The 22,310-nt window shown below is 39.7% G+C and overlaps 1 protein-coding gene across 1 annotated transcript in view; it reads left to right on the top strand.

Annotated features, from left to right (window-relative positions):
- tenm4 (teneurin transmembrane protein 4) overlaps positions 1-22,310 on the top strand; it is a 222,679-nt gene that overhangs the window by 170,215 nt on the left and 30,154 nt on the right. Inside the window, 4 exon segments of the mRNA XM_032545202.1 lie at positions 3,209-3,458; positions 9,543-9,775; positions 10,777-10,931; positions 19,981-20,858. Of these exon segments, the coding sequence (XP_032401093.1) occupies positions 3,209-3,458; positions 9,543-9,775; positions 10,777-10,931; positions 19,981-20,858 (1,516 nt within the window).

Below are 22,310 nucleotides of genomic sequence, written 5' to 3'. Positions count from 1 at the left end.
AACTCTGGTTCTCAATGGCTTGTTTCTTATTACATCTGTTAAAAAGATAATTTTACCAATTTCACTCAAACAGCATGTGATGCTGAGGTTGACGAATTTATTCCAATATTTATCCCATTGCTAAGAACGGATTATGTTTGGTTATTATTTTAAGCAACTCACTGCCTGTGAGAGTACAGGAAGACACCCCAAAGTCGTGTAAATGTAGTATTTTCAGTCTTTGATATTTTTTGTTAAATGGTGACTGGAAAATCTGAAGGCCACCCATAATTTTGACAAATTACAGTTCACGCATCACTTGGTGGAAGTGTGCAGACATTTTCAACTTTACGCACTGAGTACAGGAAACTAAATTAATCAAACCAACAACAAAAAAAACCTCTTTTGAGTATCATTTCTGACCAGAACTTATTGCATCTCATTGAAGTATATGTTAGTCAGAAAATTTGCTCTCATAAAGAATCCCATTTTACTTTTGCTTTTTGCTTTTATTTTAAAATCAATTTGATTTTAAAATAAAGAAAGAAATTAACTTTTTCAGAAAACAAGATGGATACATTTCCTTCTGTGGAATGTTGAAATGTAAGGAAAAATAAAAAAAAGTGCATAGTTTCTAAAACATTATCATTGGTATTTTTAGTGGAATTGTGTCCTGGAATATCAATTTAGTACATAAAAAACTGGTCAAGCCGACATTTGTTTTGGAATTTATATGTAAAACATTATTTGATTCTTTATCATTTTAAGCCAGAGTTATTAACATTAACACAACTTTATACCATGCATTTTCATTTGTTTTTCTCTGTGCTGTATGTATTGTAGACTTATTAAACGCGCCACAGACGGCTGAGTCCGACCCAATCTGACCATCAGGCTAATAATTTTGGCACAACCTGGCCTTAGTTTCGACCAGGTTGGGCCCATGCCATAAACCCACTTCACATTTTGCTCATGCAAAATTGACCAAATCTGCCACATGTGCTTGATCTAATGGTTGTGATACAGTAAACCAACCAGCATTTCTGTTATGTGACATTTTTTTCCCATGCAGCTATGTCATTCAGCTTTAGTTAGATCTGACTTTTTATATCTGCCATAAATCTTCAGGAGGAAGTGGGTCAATTTCCTTATTGCCGACAAATTACTCCTCAAAGGCAGTGCTAGGAATACGTTTTGGCAGCACCTGTCACTAGCAAGGCTTCACAGTCTGTTTTGCGTCTGGAGAGTCTCATCTAAGGAGATGAGGCATACTTGAAAATTGCTCAGAAAGGTGGCACTTTGATCTATAAGGCACCAAGCCTGGACATGGTGTCCAGAGGATGGATAGAAGTGCCTCCCGGCTTTTTAAACCAGCACTGCCAGTTTCTCCACCCTCACATCCCCTTCCCCTCCCCTGTTTGGCACCTCAGCGTCTCATCCATGCCCAGCATTTTTAGAATCATCCCTAATTTAATTGCTGTCAGACTGCTGCTCAGAGCAGCAGCAGTCCCAAAGATTAAATCACGTCCCAGGAAAGAGATGCTTGGCTGATCGTTTCTGATAGCCCACATGTTGTTCTGCTCTGAGAAGTCAGGTCACCGAGTACCATCAGAAGCAGAAAAACCGCCGCAGACATCCAGATGCTGAATTTCAAATATGATTACATTGACTGACCAGCAGGAACATCTTTACATTTACATATTTGGGGATTTTCCAATAATGAATTGGCACCAGTGATGTGAAAAATATCAACTCTGTCCATGTGTGTGTGTTTCTGAATTCTTGACTCTGAAGCCCCTGAATTTGGAGTTAGAGAAATGAGAACAATGCAGGTGTGTTGATATTTTAGTCTGTGTGATTAAGATTGTGTTTGTGAGGTGTATTTTTCTTGCTCCAAGAGATTTCACTCGAGCCACAGCTCTTGGTTTCCATTTTGGCGTGAAATTGTGCCTGTGTTTTCATCCACTGAGATGACCTCTTATTGCAAACACAGGCCCGCCTTGCAATTTCCACTCCTTTCGCCACAGATACAAACCTATTTAAGGTCACATCATTTTCTAATCTGTCTTCAATTACATTCTTCTTTTTACATTTGTGATCCGATCAAACTTTGCCGCAGTGTAAGATTGAGTCTAGAGGTAATAATTTCTCTTGTATAAGGAGGATAAATTGAGGTCCTTTGTGTTGTGCATTTATATGACTTGCAGCTACCTGGCTGCTGTCTGTGACTGGGAAAAAAGTACAATTCCTGAAGTTCATAAAGATTTCAATTACAAATGAAAAAATCTAAGTAATAAATATGTTAAGGTAACCTATATATTTCTATGCAAAACTGTATCTGTTTGAACATACTAATAATTCCTGAAAGACATTTTATTGTTCATTTTCAATTTCAATTTATTAACTTTTTTCTTTAACTTAAAGAAAAAAGTTATCGTTTTATAAAAAGAAAATATAGAAATCTGTTGGAGAATTGAGCTTAACAGACTTGCAGTTTTAGTTGCAGTGAAAATGTTGACTTAATACAAATTAATCTCAACCTTTTTTTGACTTGCTGGTAATAAAAAACCAAACATGCATCGCTTTGCAATTCAACTCTGCATTTGTATTTTATCACAATAAAATACAAATGCAAGTTTGTGGTTGTTAATTTGGCACAATAAAAAAAGTATAGATACTTTTGCAAGACACTATAAGTATTATGAAAAATCTGAATGCATCCGTTGACCACAGGGCTTTAAATTTGTTCCTCTTGTCAATCAATCAAATTTTATCTGTATAGCCACTTTACAACAGTGACTACTGAACTGAAGTGCTTTCTATTAGTGCAGTAATAAAAAAAGAGAAGAGAACAAAAACAACAAGATGGCATTAATAGGAACAAAAAAGTATCCCAGTGCTACAATGTGCTGAAAGCAGTTCCAAACAAATGCGTTTTTACCTTAGCTGTAAACCAAAATTGGTCACTGATGGTTTGCAATTCAAAAGGTAATAAATTTCATAGTTTTGGTCTTTGACCTAGGGACTTCTAAAAGATTTTGGTCATCAATCAAAGAGCCCTGACTCTTCAAAGTGCTTATAGAAGATCAAAAAGAAGGCGCAATGCCATGAGAAACATTAAAAACAAACATTATTTTCCATTATCTTGTGCGTAAAATATATGTTTAAACTCTGCTAAGCGTAAAGTGCTTTGCAAGTGTCACCTGTATGTTTTCTGTGTCCTCATCAGGCATTCTTCACATGGGCAACGGAGAGAACGTGTTCATCTCCCAGCAGCCGCCCGTAATCGGCAGCATGATGGGAAACGGGCGCAGGCGCAGCATCTCCTGCCCCAGCTGTAACGGCCTTGCTGACGGAAACAAACTCCTGGCCCCCGTGGCTCTGGCTTGCGGCTCAGATGGAAGTCTGTACGTGGGCGACTTCAACTATGTGAGGAGGATTTTCACCACAGGGAACGTCACCAGCGTCCTGGAGCTGAGGTAACTGAGGAGCAGCCTACTAACATTCGCTGAGGACTACGAGCAGCTTAAATGGGCTTATACACAGGCTATAAACTACCTAGTGCAATTGAGATAGACAGAAATGCCCTAAAGGCAGAGGATTGATGGTCTGCCTCTTATTCACCTGCATCAGCTGGAGTTTGGTCCTTCGAAGGACCTTAAAAGGATGTTATAGGACTTCAACAGATGATGTCCTGGAAACAATACTTCAGTTTCTTGGGTCACTTAATGTGTTCACAGTTAAAGATAAAAGAATGTTTATAGTCCATTTTTTTCTCTTGCTTAATTCCGTCCACTTCTTTTTGAATTTTTCTACTAACAAGCTTACCATTTCTTCTTCTTTCTGTTCTTTCGTCTCTCACTTTTCCTGCTTTTGGTTAACTTTGAAAGAAATAAAGACTTCAGGCACAGGTAAGCCCTACATAAAAAAATTTACCATCACCCTGTTTGTTGTTACAATTTCATTAGTTGTTTGTCTTTGTTGGAATCGCAATTTATGAACAGTCATCAACATTTAAGAGTGAGCCAGTTTATTAGGTACATCTGGATACAGTTTAACATACCCAGAGGAGAACAAAGCTTCACTTTTTACCTTTCTACTTTGTCTCTCTTTAAACAAGCACTGGTGTAAGAATATAGCCATGAAGGAAAGCGTTTAAAGTTCAGAATTAATTAGCACAATATCCTTTTATGATTTGTTATGCATGTATTTTCCAAATAATTTACAACCGAAAAGTCCTTAGATCTGCAGACTTTTTTCCCCATGTGACATGGTTTGATTTACATTGTGCTTTTTTGCAATCAGACTTAAATTTGTAAACAAAAACTACCTATTGTGCACATTTGTGCCACTATTGCAACAGCAAAATTATTTTTAATGTCAATGCTGTTTTGGTGGTGAAATATTTCTAATTGTGGAACAGCGTCAGCTGAATGAGTGTACCCTGGTCCTTAACATGCTGGCAGCATCATCGCTAATCAGAAAACAGCAGATCAGGTACAGTTTTATTACAATTGTTACATGCAGCAGTAGCGTTGGCAACATTGAATGGCATATTTTTACGATAATGCTCACCAACAGTGGTGCGTAAAGTCAAAAAGACATACATTTCTTGTAGTTGGTTCAGCTCAAGACTGGACTGCACCAGAGTTTGTTTAGAAGCTGACCAAAACCACCTCAAAAAGTGGGTCTCGGCCCAGTTGTTTGGTCCGCCCCTGAGTTCATTTCAGTGGATTCACAACTTCACAAAATGTCCAGACCGATGGGGGAAACAAACTTTGATCTGATTAAAGCAGACCAAATGTGTCAGCTATGAGGACACCTTTAAACGAGCAAGATGTCTGTAACATTGAGCATTGTAACAATGTTTGGTGAAAATTCAGCACAAGTGTTTTATACTAACTATCAAGCACAGTGGTGGAAGAGTGATGATTTGGACTTATTTTACAGCCACATGATCTAGGTGCCTTGCAGTATCCAGAATTTAATTTTTCTTTATTTTTCTCTGCAGATGAGTACTTATTTTCCCTACCACAAAATCTCCGCACCCTCTTCAGATATTCTTAGCCAGGACTTTAGTGAAGCAATGTCTGCAAAATGCCAGATAACTAGACGTACAAACACCTCTTACCATTTGTTGAGCACAGTGGACATGGGTTGATGATATTGCCTTGCTTAACAGTCACTGAATCAGTGTAGTTACTCAGTCTACAAGTCAATTTTCAACTCCGCAACCAATGCATTATGGAGTCAAACGTGAAGCCATCTGTCCACCAACTGAAGATCATCCACAGCTGGGTTTTTTAAGCGTTTAAGTTGTTTTATGAAAAAGGCTGGGTCAAAATTTAGAACTTATAAAACAATTCTTTGTTTAATCCAACTGTGGAAATGTAGAATCTACTGACCATTTTTTGAGGCATGAAACCGTAGAATTAAAACCAAGCTGCGGTTTCATTTTGCTATATCTGCAGGTTAGTCTTATAAAATGACTATAGGTAAAGATTGCATCAGTAGCTTAAGATACAGACACCTCATTTTCCATGGCAGGAGGCAACAAGGGAAATCTCAGTGTGCCCTCTTCAGATGCTGTGTCTCAGGTGAAGGGCTATTGATTGATTTTCTGTCCAAGGGCCTTGACTTAAGCTCTGAAACACAGTACAAATGAAGATAAAAAGCAATGCAATACTGGTCACAAGCTCTTGTTTTCTATTATTTTTCTGTCACTTTATTTCTCTTTTTTTTTTGCACAGGTTAAACGTTATTTTCCTTTTACACATTAGCTTACACATTATACATGAGCTCTGCTCTCAGGAGCTCCATCTAAAGAAATGTCAGAGCTGCAGTTCTTTATACTCTGCATGCTACATTTGCATCTTAGAAATGAGATTTGTCCAGGAAAGGTACAGCAAGTGTTGGTTTAAAATGGATGACCATTTCCTGTTCATGTAATAGCTGGCGATAGGATTGGGAATTGGGTGATTTAACTGTAGTTCTCTAGTGATCTATCTAAGTATATCCCCATCTTCTACGACCAATTCCACGATAGCATGCAACAAAATCCAATGATTTTACAAAAATTATAAGTCGGTGACTGTAGATGGCATATATACTGTAGGTCACAGCTTAATGTTAAGCAACACACAAGGGAGTTTACCAGCATAGTAAAACCAGCAGTGTTTTACATGCAACTAGAAGACTGAAGTTAGGTTCACATATCAGAAACCACTTACTGAGATTTACTACTGACCAACATTATTATGAGTATTCAGTGTACAGCTACATCTAAAAAGTTAGAAAATCATTAAACAGTTGGCAACAAAACACAGACAGTAGATAGTAAGAAATAAACATAAATACAACATCTGATGACGTTATATAGCATGTAAATTATAATCTCAAAATTAAATTGGGCTTGAGGGTTGCAGTCTTTCAATGACAGATATGATTTCAATTGATGTTAGCACATTAACATTAGCTTCTGCTAACTACCATGTCAGTGTTGTGCTTTAGCGGAACTAATTTTCTCGAATAGTTCTTTAGTTTGCGGTGCCCCAGGCAATGGTGTTAGATTTTTTTAATAATTTATTTTTAGTAGGAAAAAACAGTTTGAGACACAGAGTACTTTTAAGTGTGTATTTAGCGTTGTATATTTATAATAGGTGCTTGACAAAATGCGGTAAAATTGAGCAAACTCATTCATCTTTTTCTCTAGAATGCCATTTGACCATTTTTATGTCAGAAATTGTGATACAATCTTGAAGCGCATTTTACCATTAATTTTCAAAAATTAAGCTAAAATATTTTGGCCATGCCAACTGTACCCTATTGGAGATTTTCTAATTTTCTCTGAAATAGTACAAAAATAGTATTTTGTTGAGATGCACCTATATTCTCTTTGCCAGCACATTGCATCTGATTTGTGTTGAAAAGCAGCAAATGAGTCGGTTGGGTCACTTGTCGTGTTTCGACACATGTGCCTGAGGTTTGCTGTCACCACTGATACACTGAAGGTCAAGTGTCATTTAATATTATGTACCCGAGATGACAATAGCACAGACCCACTTGCCTTCCCTCTTGTATTTTAGAAACATAGGCTAGTGGTGCTGTCACGCTAAAAGAACCCCCAAGGTTGAACCTGAAATACTGTCTTAATCCACTTTGAATGACGCCAAGATGACAGGCCTCTCCACAAAGCTAATCTGTTCTGGCAGAATTGTGCCATACGCTGACAATGATAACTGTCAACATGTTTAATGTTGCGACAAAAATTACTTTGCTGAACACCTTTTATTTACATTTTTATTTTCATAAATAGTTTCACAGATAAATATTTTCAGATCACCATGATAGAGTGATGCCATTCTATCATGGTGGCATCATGATAGAGTGATGATGTGCAACTGTGCAACATTTTGCACAGTTGTTTAGCTGTGCAAAATGTTAAACCAGCAAATATTTTTGCACCACTCAGTATTCACTCATGTCAAGAAAGAATATGCTTAAATCAAAACCTCTATATATACTGTAAAAGGCATACAGTTATTTGTACTAACAGTGCTACCACATTTATTGGCACCTGAAAAAAAGCCCTGTGGAGAAAAAGTATATTTTTCTATTTTGTTGGTGTAGCAAGAATAAAAATTTTTCGAAAAATCTCTGCAGCTTTTATTTTGGGTACATTTGTTTAATATATTCAAAAAATATCAAGTTAAAAGTCCATTCTTATTCAAAATCGCCTGTGGCATTGTTATTGGTACCGAAAACCAATAACGAAACTTTTAAAAAATATATTTTTTCACATTTTTAAGTTGTTCTTTGGTTCAATAATTTATTGTTATAAATGCCACATGATGCAGAAACTTATGTCTTGTATCCACTGGGCTTGATGATGATCCATTTTTTATAGTCTGAGAGCAAAAGGGAAGGAAAGATGAAGAAATCATCAAAGCTTACTGCCAGTTCAAGTACCACGTCTCCATAACAACCATTGTATGTCGCTACGAGCAAACCTTTTAAAAGCTGTTCAACACATTTGCTGAGGCGCATCAGCACACTGATGACATTAAGTAGCTATCAATAGTGGCCGTCAAAAAAGAAAACCACATCATTTCACGCACCTACAACAAGGTCATGGGATTTTTGTATTACAAACTCACACAAGTCTGCCAAAGGTCGTCAGAGTAATATTGAGTTTTTGGTGACAAACACTTCCTGGACCACCGTCATGTTTATCAGAGGATATGTGATTCTGTGGGCCTGTTTGTGTTTCAAAGTGCATCTTTGAGCTACCTGCAGATTTTAAAATGAAACTTGGGTGGGCTTTACCAGAAAACTGAAAATTAATCACAGTTGGGTCTGTCAACAGTATACTGACCTTTGGCCAAATAGGTGATCAAATCTGCCCAATAAATGTTTCCCCATACAAAACTTTACCCCTCTTCAGTGGCCTCTGCAGTCCCCAGACATAAATGCAAGAGAAAACCTACGAGTTGAGCTGAAGAGAGCATAAGAAAGGACCCTGGATGATTTCAAGAGATTACTATAGCAAAAATGAATTTATTTCAAGGCTTTTTACGCATCTTTACCAGGGGGAAAATAAATGTGGCAGGCGAGGTATGTTTTATAAGTCAGAAAATATCCATCGATTTTTCTGCAGAGGCTTGCATCTATCACAGAATGCAGCAGATTTAACAATAAAACAGTCCTATCTGTCACCTCATTTGTCCTTGTATGGATTCATAAAGAGCTCTCTTTTGCCATCTTTGTTTTTCACCATCTATCTTCATTTTTGGAAACCAGGAGATTTTATGTATCTTGGCTGTGTTTGGTTCTATTGTCTGTATGTCACTGCTGGAAATCTCACTGAGCTTTAAAGGATTACTTTGTTGATTTTGCTGGGAATTACATGGGATATGTTTCTGCGCAAAGATATCTGCCTGATGGATGCCTAATGTCTTTGGATTTTTGGTTCAGTGTTATTTGCGTTTTACCAGCAGTAGCAAGGTAAAAATAAAATACAATGCATTTGTATTTGAAAGAGTAACCAGACTACTGCGCTGTAATGGCTGGTTTCCCTTCGTTGTTTTCAGATAAGATAACAGGAGTTTCCTGTCTCTCTTTTGGGGTAATTAGGATTTCTGTCAAAGGAACTACTGGACCCAAAAGACTAGTACCCATCCAACTGTTTCTTTTCTTTTGTATTCTGAATTATGCTTGAACTGTTGTTGAACTCATTGTAATTTGAAGGGTACTAAAAGGGTCAAAATCTATTTTTATGTTGCGTTTCAGTTGTCCAGTTTACAAACAGAGGTCCTTCATTCAGACTTTACTGTAGACAACTCTACTCCTACGTCACGTTTAATCTCATTTCACTTTGTCATGTTTAATCTCATTCTATTTTTTTCTTCCTTCTATGTCCTGGTTTTAAACTGTAATTGTGCCCAATTGACTCTCTAAATGGCTTTTGAATCCATTTTAATTGTATTACACAATGTTTCTTATTGAAAGCGATGTAGCTGCTTCCAGTTTTATTGACTCCTTCCCTCTCCCTTCCCTTTGCTCAGCAACAGCCCTGCTCAGAAGTACTACCTGGCCTCCAGCCCTGTGAATGGCGCGGTGTACCTGTCCGATACAGGCAGCAGGAAAGTGTTCAGGGTCAAATCTCTGACTGTTGTGAACAACGTTGCTAAGAATCTGGAGCTGGTTGCTGGAACCGGTGACCAGTGTCTCCCATACGATGACGCTCGCTGCGGGGATGGAGGGAAAGCTGTTGAGGCCACTCTCACCAATCCCAGAGGTAATGTTTCACCAGAGCTGGATTGAATGATCAAGGCACCTTCATTGACTGGAAAAGCATGGAATAGTTTGGAAGTTAATTAAAGTAATTTTCTGATTTCTGTAAGAATGGAAAACAGAATATAGAATACTTGGAAACATACATCTATCTTTATATTTTCATTCCTCTTTCTTTCATTTGTTCCTTCCTACCATTTTGTTTAGTTTTCATCATGTTTGTTCCTTCATTCTTTCCTTTGCTCCTTCCTTTTTCATCCTTCCCTTTTTCCTTCCTTCCATTCTGTTTAGTTTTTGCTTCTTCCTTTGTTACTTCAACCATTCCTTCTTTCCTTCCTTCTATCCATTCATCCTTCCTTTCTTTCTTTCTTCCTCCAATTGTTCCTTCCTTCCTTTTTTTCTCCCTTCCTTCTGTCCATCCATTTTTCCATCGTGGCTAGTTCCATATTTAAAACCTACTTTAAAAGTATTTTCCATAAATCCATCATGATTTTCTGCTTTTAACTGATAAGTTGTAACAAATAACACTATGAACTTTAAATTTAGAAAGTCACTACATTTTACATGAAAGATTATCTGGAAGACTAAATGTAATGTACAGAGTTTTAAATCAATCAAATTTTCTCATTTAGTATGAAATGTGTCTGTTTCTATTAATAAAACATACATAGACTCATATAGTATGTTACAATTAAAGTAGATTGCATCAGTCAATCAACCAGAAAGCAGAAGATGCATAAACCTTACTGCTGCGGGTTTAGGTGTAATTTAATCAATATTTATAGTAATCATCATTTGCTCAGATGGTTCTATTGTTCTCCATTACTGATTACAAAATCAATCCTTGCATTACTTTTGATTGGTATAATTAGTGTTCTACGTTATTGCAGCTGATACCTCTTAATTGTCATTTAGTAGTGCTCTGTCTTCGCATTAGGTACAGATAAGCAAGATTAAACGGACGGATATTTTCTTCTGTTCTTACAGTGTGACTTTTATCTGCAGGCATTACGGTGGATAAGTATGGGGTAATCTTCTTTGTGGATGGAACCATGATTCGCAGGATTGATCAGAATGGTATCATCTCCACTCTTCTGGGCTACAATGACTTAACCTCCGCTCGACCTCTCAGCTGTGATGCCGTTATGGACATTTCTCAGGTATGGCCTCTCTTTTGTATGCCTTCTCATGCTTTTATCTACTTTCTGCAGGGTTTTGACCCTTTACTGCTATCTAAATTAATTTACCTGCTGATATAGACATTTTCTAAAGCAGAACTCTTTTGCGTTAACTTTTTTTTTTTTTTCAAAGTATTGTATAATCTAATATGAATAAGATTCAAAGGTACAGTCAGTTATTCTGCTGTCATTTTACAACATGTCTTTTAGATGTATTTTTATTTAGAAAACTCATATTAAATCCAAACTACAGACTGTTAAGGAAGAGTCGGGGGAGTTTGTTTAAACTACCCTTTGGAAAGTGAATATAATATCCATATATTTGGAAGTTTTGAAAAAAAAATGCTGCTTATGACAACTTGAAGGGAGGGCTATAAAGGCCTAGAAACTTGGTCTTTTCAAGCATGTGAAACTCTTCATAACCATCCATCCATCCATCCATCTTCTTCCGCTTATCCGAGGTCGGGTCGCGGGGGTAGCAGCTTCAGAAGGGAGGCCCAGACTTCCCTCTCCCCAGCCACTTCTTCTAGCTCCTCCGGGGGAATCCCGAGGCGTTCCCAGGCCAGCCGAGAGACATAGTCCCTCCAGCGTGTCCTGGGTCTTCCCCGGGGCCTCCTCCCGGTGGGACGTGCCCGGAACGCCTCACCAGGGAGGCGTCCAGGAGGCATCCTGACCAGATGCCCGAGCCACCTCAACTGGCTCCTCTCGATGTGAAGGAGCAGCGGCTCTACTCTGAGTCCCTCCCGGATGACTGAGCTTCTCACCCCATCTCTAAGGGAGAGCCCAGCCACCCTACGGAGAAAACCCATTTCGGCCGCTTGTATCCGCGATCTCGTTCTTTCGGTCATGACCCAAAGCTCATGACCATAGATGAGGGTGGGAACGTAGATCGACCGGTAAATCGAGAGCTTCGCTTTTTGGCTCAGCTCTCTCTTCACCACGACGGACCGGTACAGCGCCCGCTTGACAGCAGACGCTGCGCCAATCCGCCTGTCGATCTCCCGCTCCCTTCTTCCCCCATTCGTGAACAAGATCCCGAGATACTTAAACTCCTCCACTTGGGGCAGGACACCCCCCCTGACCCGGAGAAGGCACTCTACCCTTTTCCGGCTCAAGACCATGGCCTCGGATTTGGAGGCACTGATCCCCATCCCGGCCGCTTCACACTCGGCTGCGAACCGCTCCAGCGAGAGCTGCAGATCACGATCTGATGAAGCCAAAAGGACCACATCGTCTGCGAAAAGCAGAGATGAGATCCTAAGGCCACCAAATCGGATCCCCTCAACACCTTGGCTGCGCCTAGAAATTCTGTCCATGAAAGTGATGAACAGAATCGGTGACAAAGGGCAGCCCTGGCGGAGTCCAACTCTCACCGGAAACGAGCCCGACTTACTGCCGGCAATGCGGACCAGACTCTGACACCGGTCATACAGGGACCTGACAGCCCGTATCAAAGGGCCCGGTACCCCATACTCCCGGAGAACCCCCCACAGGGCTCCCCGAGGGACACAGTCGAACGCCTTCTCCAAGTCCACAAAACACATGTAGACTGGTTGGGCGAACTCCCATGCACCCTCCAGGACCCTGCCGAGGGTGTAGAGCTGGTCCAGTGTTCCACGACCAGGACGAAAACCACACTGCTCTTCCTGAATCCGAGGTTCGACTATCCGACGGACCCTCCTCTCCAGGACCCCTGAATAGACCTTGCCAGGGAGGCTTAAGAGTGTGACCCCTCTATAATTGGAGCACACCCTCCGGTCCCCCTTTTTGAACAGGGGGACCACCACCCCAGTCTGCCAATCCAGGGGAACTGCCCCCGATGTCCATGCGACATTGCAGAGTCGCGTCAACCAACACAACCCTACAACATCCAGAGCCTTAAGGAACTCCGGGCGGATCTCATCCACCCCCGGGGCCTTGCCACAGAGGAGCTTTTTAACCACCTCGGCGACCTCGCCCCCAGAGATTGGAGAGCCCAACCCAGAGTCCCCAGGCTCCGCTTCCTCAGTGGAAGGCATGTTGGTGGGATTGAGGAGGTCTTCGAAGTACTCTGCCCACCGGCCCACAACGTCCCGAGTAGAGGTCAGCAGCACACCATCCCCACTATAAACAGTGTTGGTGCTGCACCGCTTCCCCCCCCTGAGACGCCGGATGGTGGACCAGAATCGCCTCGAAGCCGTACGGAAGTCTTTCTCCATGGCCTCTCCAAACTCCTCCCACGCCCGAGTTTTTGCCTCAGCAACCGCCCGAGCCGCATGCCGCTTCGCCCGCCGGTACCCATCAGCTGCTTCCGGAGTCCCACAGGCCAAAAAGGCCCGATAGGACTCCTTCTTCAGCCTGACGGCATCCCTCACCGAAGGTGTCCACCAGCGGGTTCGAGGGTTGCCGCCGCGACAGGCACCGACAACCTTGCGGCCACAGCTCCGATCGGCCGCCTCGACAATGGAGGCACGGAACACGGTCCACTCAGACTCCATGTCCCCCACCTCCCCCGGGACGTGTTCGAAGTTTTGCCGGAGATGGGAGTTAAAGCTCCGTCTCACAGGGGATTCCGCCAGACGTTCCCAGCAGACCCTCACAACACGTTTGGGCCTGCCAGGTCTGACCGGCTTTCGCCCCCACCACCGGAGCCAACTCACCACCAGGTAGTGGTCAGTGGACAGCTCCGCACCTCTCTTCACCCGAGTGTCCAAGACATACGGCCGCAGATCTGATGAAACGATGACAAAGTCGATCATCGAACTGCGGCCTAGGGTGTCCTGGTGCCAAGTGCACATATGGACACCCTTATGCTTGAACATGGTGTTCGTTATGGACAATCCATGGCGAGCACAGAAGTCCAGCAACAGAACACCGCTCGAGTTCAGGTCGGGCGGGCCGTTCCTCCCAACCACGCCCCTCCAGGTCTCACTGTCATTGCCCACGTGAGCGTTGAAGTCCCCCAGCAGAACAAGGGAGTCCCCAGGAGGAGCACTCTCCAATGTTAAAAAAAATCTGTCATTGTGAAATTAGACTGAACTGGGATAATCTTTTATATTGCATATTATAATCTTGCTATCATCTAACCATGTCCAAATGGAATGTTTATGACTATGAAGCTGCTATTTAACTCTTTTTGTCTTTAGTCATTTAGTGATTTTTACTTTTTTTTCAGTATACAATATACATTAACAAGCTAAATTGACCAAAAGTGACCAAAGGAATGCTGTAATTTCTTTTAGACAAAGATTTAAGATATTTATTTGTAGTTTGGACATGTAGGAAGTACATCCAGCTTCAAAATGAGGGATTTTGATATGGGGCACAGGTGCACACAAGCATCACTGCTCACTTAGAAGAGTGAGGACAATATGTTCTTTCATGTCAGTCTCTGATAACGTTATAAAGGTTGCTACATTTGTTTCTCAATGTTTTTTTGTAAAGGAATGGCTAAAAGAGTTAGAAACTTGTCAAAGATAGTGACCCAACTGATTAGCTAGTAGCAGGAACTAGAACCAAGCTTCTGAAACAACTGTTTACTGTAATGTATGTCAGAGTTTAACTAAACTAGAAAGTCTGAAAATTGCAGTCAGTTTAATATAAATATTTCTTGATATTTCTTATATATATTTATTTATATATATAGATATTTCTTTTTGCATAAAAAATGTGAAACATGTTGATTATAAACTGAAACATTAAGAGAAACATCTGCTAAAGTGGATCACATTTTGGCTGATGTTACTCAGTCAAGATATGCTGCAGGTTAACTCATCTGTAGCAAGACAAGACGCACAAGTCAGTCTCAGTACTGGCTCAGATTGATCTCAAGCTTCCCTGGTCTACTGGAGTATTTTTTTTTCCCGTGAGATACTCGTTTCTGTTTCTAGCTCCTCCCAAACAGTTTTGATCAAAATTGTAGACGTTTATAATAACTTGGCAATTTGTTAAAGACTCTAAGGGAGAAGAAGAAAGTTAAAACTTCCAAATATTTTAAAGGATCAATTGAGGACTTTACTGTCAGTGTTTCTTTTTTTTATTGTTACATTTTTAGTCTGATGGAGCAGACATATATTGCAATAGACCAGTGGTGAGCACCACTAACTGAAAAGCTAGTTGCAGGAAATTTTTAGTTGACTGTCTCTGTAGCTGTCAAGTTAACTGCTTGACAGTAGACTGTTAACTTCTTGAAGAGTTCCTAACAGTCAATAACCACAACTTCATCAAGGATGTCAGTCTTTTTCAACTGAACGTTTACAAAAAGGCTAGTAAATTAGCACTGAAAAATTTCTTTAGGGGAAGCTAGGTGCGCTAAATGTTTTCAAAGTTAGCAAGAACCCTAAAGCATCAAACAAAAAATTAGCTCTGCTATTAGCGCATTAGAGGATTAGAGGACGTGTGCCCACCACTGGGTTAGAGACATGGATAGAGCTAAATACAGGGTAATCCTGCTTGATATAACTGTGAGGCGACAAAAGTCTTGAAAGTAGGATGGAGGTTCACCTTAAAATAGAACAACTCTTAGCATACTGTCAGAGCTACAACAGAAAACAACCTCAGATGAAAACAAATTTGTGTTAGAATAAACCACTCAAGATCATGATTAACTCTAATTACAAATGTTCGGTAAGACTTAAAAATTGAATGTGCTAAATGTTTGGGTTTTTTTTCAAATGACCAAAAGCACTAAACAAAACATTTGCTCCACTATTTGTGTATTAGCAGAAGTGTATGGATGGATGGATGGACAGAAGTGTGCCCACTATTGTAATTGAATCTGTTTAATTTCATTCAAAATTTACTTTATTTTAATTTTCTACATCTAAATGCTGTACCATTTTCTAAAAAATGGTACAGAGTCTAGCAGATCTTGCTGTTCCAGATTTGATGACACAGAAAATCAGAAACAAACACAGATGTCCCTGTCACATTTGAACATTTAAGTCATTGTTAAGGGCTAGCCAACAAACAATTTTTTCTTAAACAGGAGTAGAATTATGCAGTTTTACAGTTCTACTCTGCTACCTACACATCTCCAAATGATTCAAGCATTTAGCTGGTTTTGCATATTATTGAGCACAACTAGCAAACAGTTGCTGTGGAGTGCCAGATGAAAGTGGGGGGAAGAAAAGCTTTTTTCTGTTTATAGGATTTCATACACTTGAGCAAAGCCTCCAGCTGCCCATTTCCAGACTCCCATCCTAAGGAGGGGATTTCATCCCTCCCACCACCCATGCCTTACCGTTTCTTGGTTCTTTACCTTTTCCCACACACAAGCACCTATATGTGCTCACCTTCCCACTGCTGCTGCCGCGAGGACACATACAAGCTGGGTGCAGCTCGACAATGATGACAAATCACACAAGCACTGCCAGAGACACTCAGACAGTAAAAAGCATCCATTAAAAATTCATCCAGAGCACACGGGCTCCTACTTCAAACACTCTCTGTAACCTCGCTCAGAAATGGGTTTCTCTGGAGAAGGCTCGTGGCAGTGGTCATTACTTTTGTTGTGTTCCACAAATGATTTAGCCAAGAAATACTGTCAAATTTCTTCCCTCTCTGATGAATTTGTTATCTTGCTGCACCAGGTCTCCTGTGAGAAAACTGCAGCAAAATTTTTCTTAATTCATCTTTTTAATCTTTTTTTTATCTTTCAACTTTTTTTATTTCATTGCAAAACAACAAGAGTTTGACATTTTTCAAAAGTCTTTATCTGTTTACACCATGGACTTAGATTGTTCCTGTTTTGCTTTTTCAGTCTGTTGGATTTCTGCAAAAATGAAAGACTTGCTTTTCTGTGTTCCCTGCTGAGTTCAGATTTTAGTCAAATAAAAAAACAAATCTTCAGACTGAATCATTGGAACATTTCAGGAGTTGGTGTTAGATTTCTATGGTGTGATAACCTTGAGTAAAAATGAGCTTTTACAAAACGATTTTTCAGAAATGTGTGACATACAATTGAAACCAGACATTTACTATGCACCGAATAAAAAGACTAAATATTTCTCACTATCTGAAGTTAAATCAATCCAAACTTCTCTTCTTTTAGGTCAATTAGAGTAACCAAAATTGTGTATATTTGCTAAATGCCAGAAAACCTATCAGAAACATTTTTTGAGAATTAAAATTTTTTTGTAACGTTTTTCAAATTTAGAACTTTGCATACATTTGGTCACCATCAGGGAAAATTGTCTTTTAAACTATATGACTTGGGTCAGACCTTTAAAAATGTCCTCGTCAAGTTTTCTGGCATGTAGAAAACAGAAATAATGTTGGTAACTGACCTAAATCAATAGAAGTTAGATTTAACTTTAGAAAGTGAGATAAAATGCGTTTGTATCTTGTTTCAGTGTATCTAAAAATCTGGTTTCAACTAGATCTTCCAGGCATATCTTATATGGCCTGTTTTGTCTTTATTTTTGCTTATTTCTAATTACTGTATCGAAATCACTGGTTGAACCACAGCAGAGGTCAATGCAAAACTTTATGTTAATAACACTTCCTTCCTTTCCTTCACGTTCTTTTCACCTATCACCCTGACTGTCCTCAGCTTGTTGTGAAGAAAAGCTAAATGCCTTTGGAGAAAAACAGAGCTTAAAGTTCACTGTGACATTTATTTAAAAACAGCAAGGCAGTTATATCTTTCTGATATTATTGACAAAAACAGCAACAATACCCAAAGTTTATTTACTGTTGTTGACAGGCTGACAAATCCCTCATCACATTTCTCTCCTGAACTTTTATACAAGTCCAACAATTTTTTGCTGATATTTTTAAGACAAAATTCAGAGAATAAGACAAATGTGTGCTCCAATAACCTGATGATGTCTCCTGTGTCTCCAGAATCACTTCAGCATCTAAATAAGTTTTACAAACTGAATTATGTATCTTTGACAGAAACAGTTCATAACCTAGAATTCACAAGCTGCTGTCTTGATTTGTTGCTCACCTGGTTTTTAAAAATTGTTTTTAGCTGTGTTGCCCCTGAAATATTGGAGATACTAAGGGTCCTGTTTAGTTCGCTTTAATGAAAGTCTGGTTAGTTTGTTTAGAAAGTCTGGTTCTCCTCACTGTTTACAATTTTACAGGAATTTTTGATCAAAAACTCAGACTAACACCTTCTTTTCTGTTGTAATATGCATTTATTCTTATTCTTTATTTTTTCAGCTTTTCCTTTGATGTTATGTAAAGCACTTTGGATTACCGTGTATATGCATGTTGCTATATTTGCCTTGGAAATTTAAAAAAAGGTGTAGTAGCCTTCTTTAGGCCACTTGAAGTGGCAGAAGACCAGCAGCACTGCACAACTCTATGCTCTAAACAGCAAGAGAAAAGTCTTCCAAGTCGTAATGTAATATTTTTTACAGGTTTTAAAGCCCTAAAGTTCTTAAAACATTCATTTTGGTAACCTGTTCTGGGATGTTAGCAGCTTTCAAAGAGATTTATCAAGTCTCAAACTTTGACATTCAATTTAAATTGAGAATTTAGTAAAAATGACATCTTATTCTATTTTTGATAACCTTCCAAGATCTATAGAATAGAAATGTCTGAAAGAAAATAGAAAATCCTTTATAGCCTTCAAATACACAAAAAATAAAAATCTTGGTGTTGGTACTAATCTGGGATTTGCTCCCCCACCTCATGAACACTCTTTTGGGAGTATTTTCCTTTGGGGTGGGGTTGGCAAATGGCCTATCAGGCAGGCATTACTGACAGCAGCCCCACTGTATAAAGTGCAGGCTGTGATCGGGTTACAGCATGTGGGACGACAGCTCAGGAAATATCCCCTCATCAGTCAGAGTGGCGTGAAAACCTCCTTACAGGCAGGTCCCCTGAGCCGCTCTACACTCAGGCTCATGAAATATTTAACCAGCAGTGTTGACAAGAAATAGGTTTTAAGAAATTTTAAGTCCCCCCCCCCACCCCCCCTTTCATTACCCAAGTAAACACAGTTTTTTGCTCACTGAAAACTGACATGTATCTTCTGTTAGTTGCCCGTTTGTTGTATGTGATCTACCCTATTATATAATCCTCCCTTATTCCTGTGAAAAATGACTGGAGGTTTATAGGATATGAACTGCATGTGATGCTTGAAGTTGTTTCTCTTTCCACTTGGACTCAATGTCCTGTCAGATTCAAATTAATTATTCTGGCAACATTCACTTCTTAATAGTAAACTAAAGAGCTTATATGTAAGTCTAAGACTTATTTATTTTGTTATGCAAAGGTCAGAAAGCTGGGGAATTTGTTACACCTGTGCATGTGCATAGAGTTGTTGAATTCCCGCTTTATGGGCAAATAGCATTTTCAGTAGCACTTTTTGTATTTTGGTCCATGATTTAATCAGCAGCCTTCCTGAGAGCTCCTAGGCTCCCGGTGAAATATGACACTCTAGATTATGTTTCTTAGAGATCCCAGTGGGACAATAAGGGAGAAGGAGGCCAGTAAATGGGATTAATCCAATCATTTCAATTTGTTAAAAGCCTGACACATTGTCAGTAGAACAATAACTAATAATTCAAAAAGCCAAAGGCAGCGCAGGCTTTTGTTTGTTGAGGGTGTTTCTGTCTCTTTTCAAGGACTTGTGCTGTTGTGTTATAGCAATAGTAATAATATGAGGCAAAATCATTCAAAACCCTTGAACTTCTCATATTTTATCACATCACTTCTTTAATAATGTTTTTTTTTTTTTACTGGGAATTTTGTGTGACGGATCATCATGAAGCAAACTGAAAATCTGTTGTGAAAATTGTGGCATGTATTTGTCTTTTCACACTTTGAGTAAGAAATGATTATGCTCTGATCTAAACCATTGTGTTGCAACTAATTCATTCACTATCAAAAGACAACACTTGAGAATTTATCCAGAAGAGTTAACTTAGGTGAAGCTAAGTATGCTGAATCTCCTCAGAGTTTGCACTTATAACACTAAGCAAAATATTAGCTCCAATTTTAGCACATTAGTAGAAGTATGCCCAACATCATGGGCATGCTTCATCTTTTTTGTGACTTGTAGCTGATTTTTTTGTATATATTTTTGTCCTTCTAGGTACGCCTTGAGTGGCCGACAGACCTGGCAGTGAGCCCCATGGACAACTCTCTGTACGTTCTGGACAACAATGTTGTTCTACAAGTCTCAGAGAACCATCAAGTCCGCATTGTAGCAGGCCGCCCCATGCACTGCCAAGTACCTGGCATTGATCACTTTCTTATGAGCAGAGTGGCTATCCATGCAACTCTAGAGTCAGCAAATGCCTTGACTCTGTCACACAACGGTGTTTTGTACATTGCCGAGTCTGATGAAAAGAAAATCAACAGAGTGCGACAGGTGTCCACCAATGGAGAGATCTCTCTGGTTGCAGGGGCACCAAGTGGCTGCGACTGCAAAAATGACGTCAACTGCGATTGTTACTCTGGAGATGGAGGCTATGCCAAGGATGCCAAGCTGAATGCACCCTCTTCCCTTGCTGTGTGCCCAGATGGAGAGCTTTATATTGCAGATCTTGGAAACATTCGTATTCGCTATGTGCGGAAAAACAAACCCTTTCTGAATCCTCTCAGTATGTATGAGGTATCCTCTCCAATTAATGATGAACTCTATCTGTTTGATTCCAACGGCAGCCACATTTTCACACAAAGTCTGACAACAGGAGACCATCTCTACAATCTGACCTACACAGGAAAGGGAGATATAAGTGGTATCACAGATAAGAACAAGAACTCAGTGAGCATCCGACGAGACACTACAGGAATGCCTCTGTGGCTAATGGTCCCTGATGGGCAGACCTTTTGGTTCACCATTGGTACTAACAACGCCCTTAAAACTGTTGCTGCACAGGGTCAAGAACTAGCTGTAATGACCTACCATGGAAGCTCAGGACTTCTTTCTTCTAAGACAAATGAAAATGGATGGACAACTTTCTTTGAGTAAGTAATGTTAAGAAACATTACATATCATCTGTGAAAATGATTTTAAAGTTATACAGCAATGAGAGCTTACAGTATTGTTACAAGACCATAAGACAAACAAAGGAAGCTAGTAAAAGGAAAGGACAATCTAGTTAGCAAGGGCCTTTTGTGGTGCATTAACTGCACCTTCTGTAGAGAAGTTTGTTTAGACTCGTAGTTGGAATCAAGATTGGTGGGGTTGTGATGTTATGTGCTTCAGTGACACAAACTTCTTTCATAATTTTGTAATTAGAGTTTTCAGCCATTGTTTACGTTAAGATTTACCATGTCTAGCTTCCTCTGGTGCAGAATTATGTCAGTGATGAAGATAAATGCAGCATGACCATTCAGACTGCAAACGATTTTAAAACTATTGCATATGAATCCAATTTCGTACCATATTTGGAAGTGGCACAAATCTAATAACATGACAAATTGTGGTAAAGTTGGATATGGGTCGCATTTACCTGCTGTGTGAACTAGGAATTAATCTTTATGTAGGCCAAAAAATGTTTAAAATTTGACCCATTAGTTTACATTTTATCTAAATATAACTAAAACTAAGGCATTGACTTTTATCAAATTCACCCAAAATTTATTTAAACCACATTTAGATATGAATACAAAATTTTATTCGAATGATTTGCACTTACTGCCTTACTTTCACCCCTAATTAGATGAGGTAAAGATTGTTTGTGAGATTTCAGTGCGAGTCTATCAGACTCATGCCTCCATTCCTGCTTTTGATTCTGTTTTGTCATCCTATGATAAGACGTTTTCGTAGAAGACTGAATTTAGTGTTTTTTGGCATATGAACTCCCCTCTTATAGCTGGATGTCAAGTCCAGTGAAAATGCAAGACCTGTGGAAGTATGAGTGTAATCCTATTTGCTGTTATCATACCAAATAGGATTACCGGGTGATATGTTACTCATCTGCACCCGTCCTTGCAGTGACAGACTGCAGACCCTCCATTGTTGGATACAGGATGGATAGAGATGCATCTGCTCGGTAAAATATTTTAACCCGTAGGGATGTGAAGGCTGATTAATGTAGTCATAATATAATAGCCAGAGGTAGTAATTGGCTGAGGTGAACCACACATTGAGTGGGAACAATTGAAAACCCTCCCACACTCTTCGGCATATGAGCGCAGGATTTCATGTACTCATGATTTGTGCTGAGCAGCCTGTCCCTTATCCTAACATGCTGTACCAAAAGGTTGGAACTGTGCTAACAGGATGTCATCCTAAAACATGTGATTAAGCAGATTTGCCATTCAGACATCTGTCACACCTCACTAGTTGAATGTAACTTTGACACGTAATCAGACGCACCATTTAATATGCACACACATTTATCACCTGTGTTTGATTCGGCTGTCACCTGAGATGCTTCGAATGAAAGTGGAAAGCAGTAATGCACCCAAATA

This window comes from Xiphophorus hellerii, chromosome 18 (genome assembly GCF_003331165.1).
Source record: "Xiphophorus hellerii strain 12219 chromosome 18, Xiphophorus_hellerii-4.1, whole genome shotgun sequence".
Classification (NCBI taxonomy): domain Eukaryota; kingdom Metazoa; phylum Chordata; class Actinopteri; order Cyprinodontiformes; family Poeciliidae; genus Xiphophorus; species Xiphophorus hellerii.
Note: the sequence above shows the minus strand (reverse complement) of the source record. Positions and strands in the feature narration are given on the sequence as shown.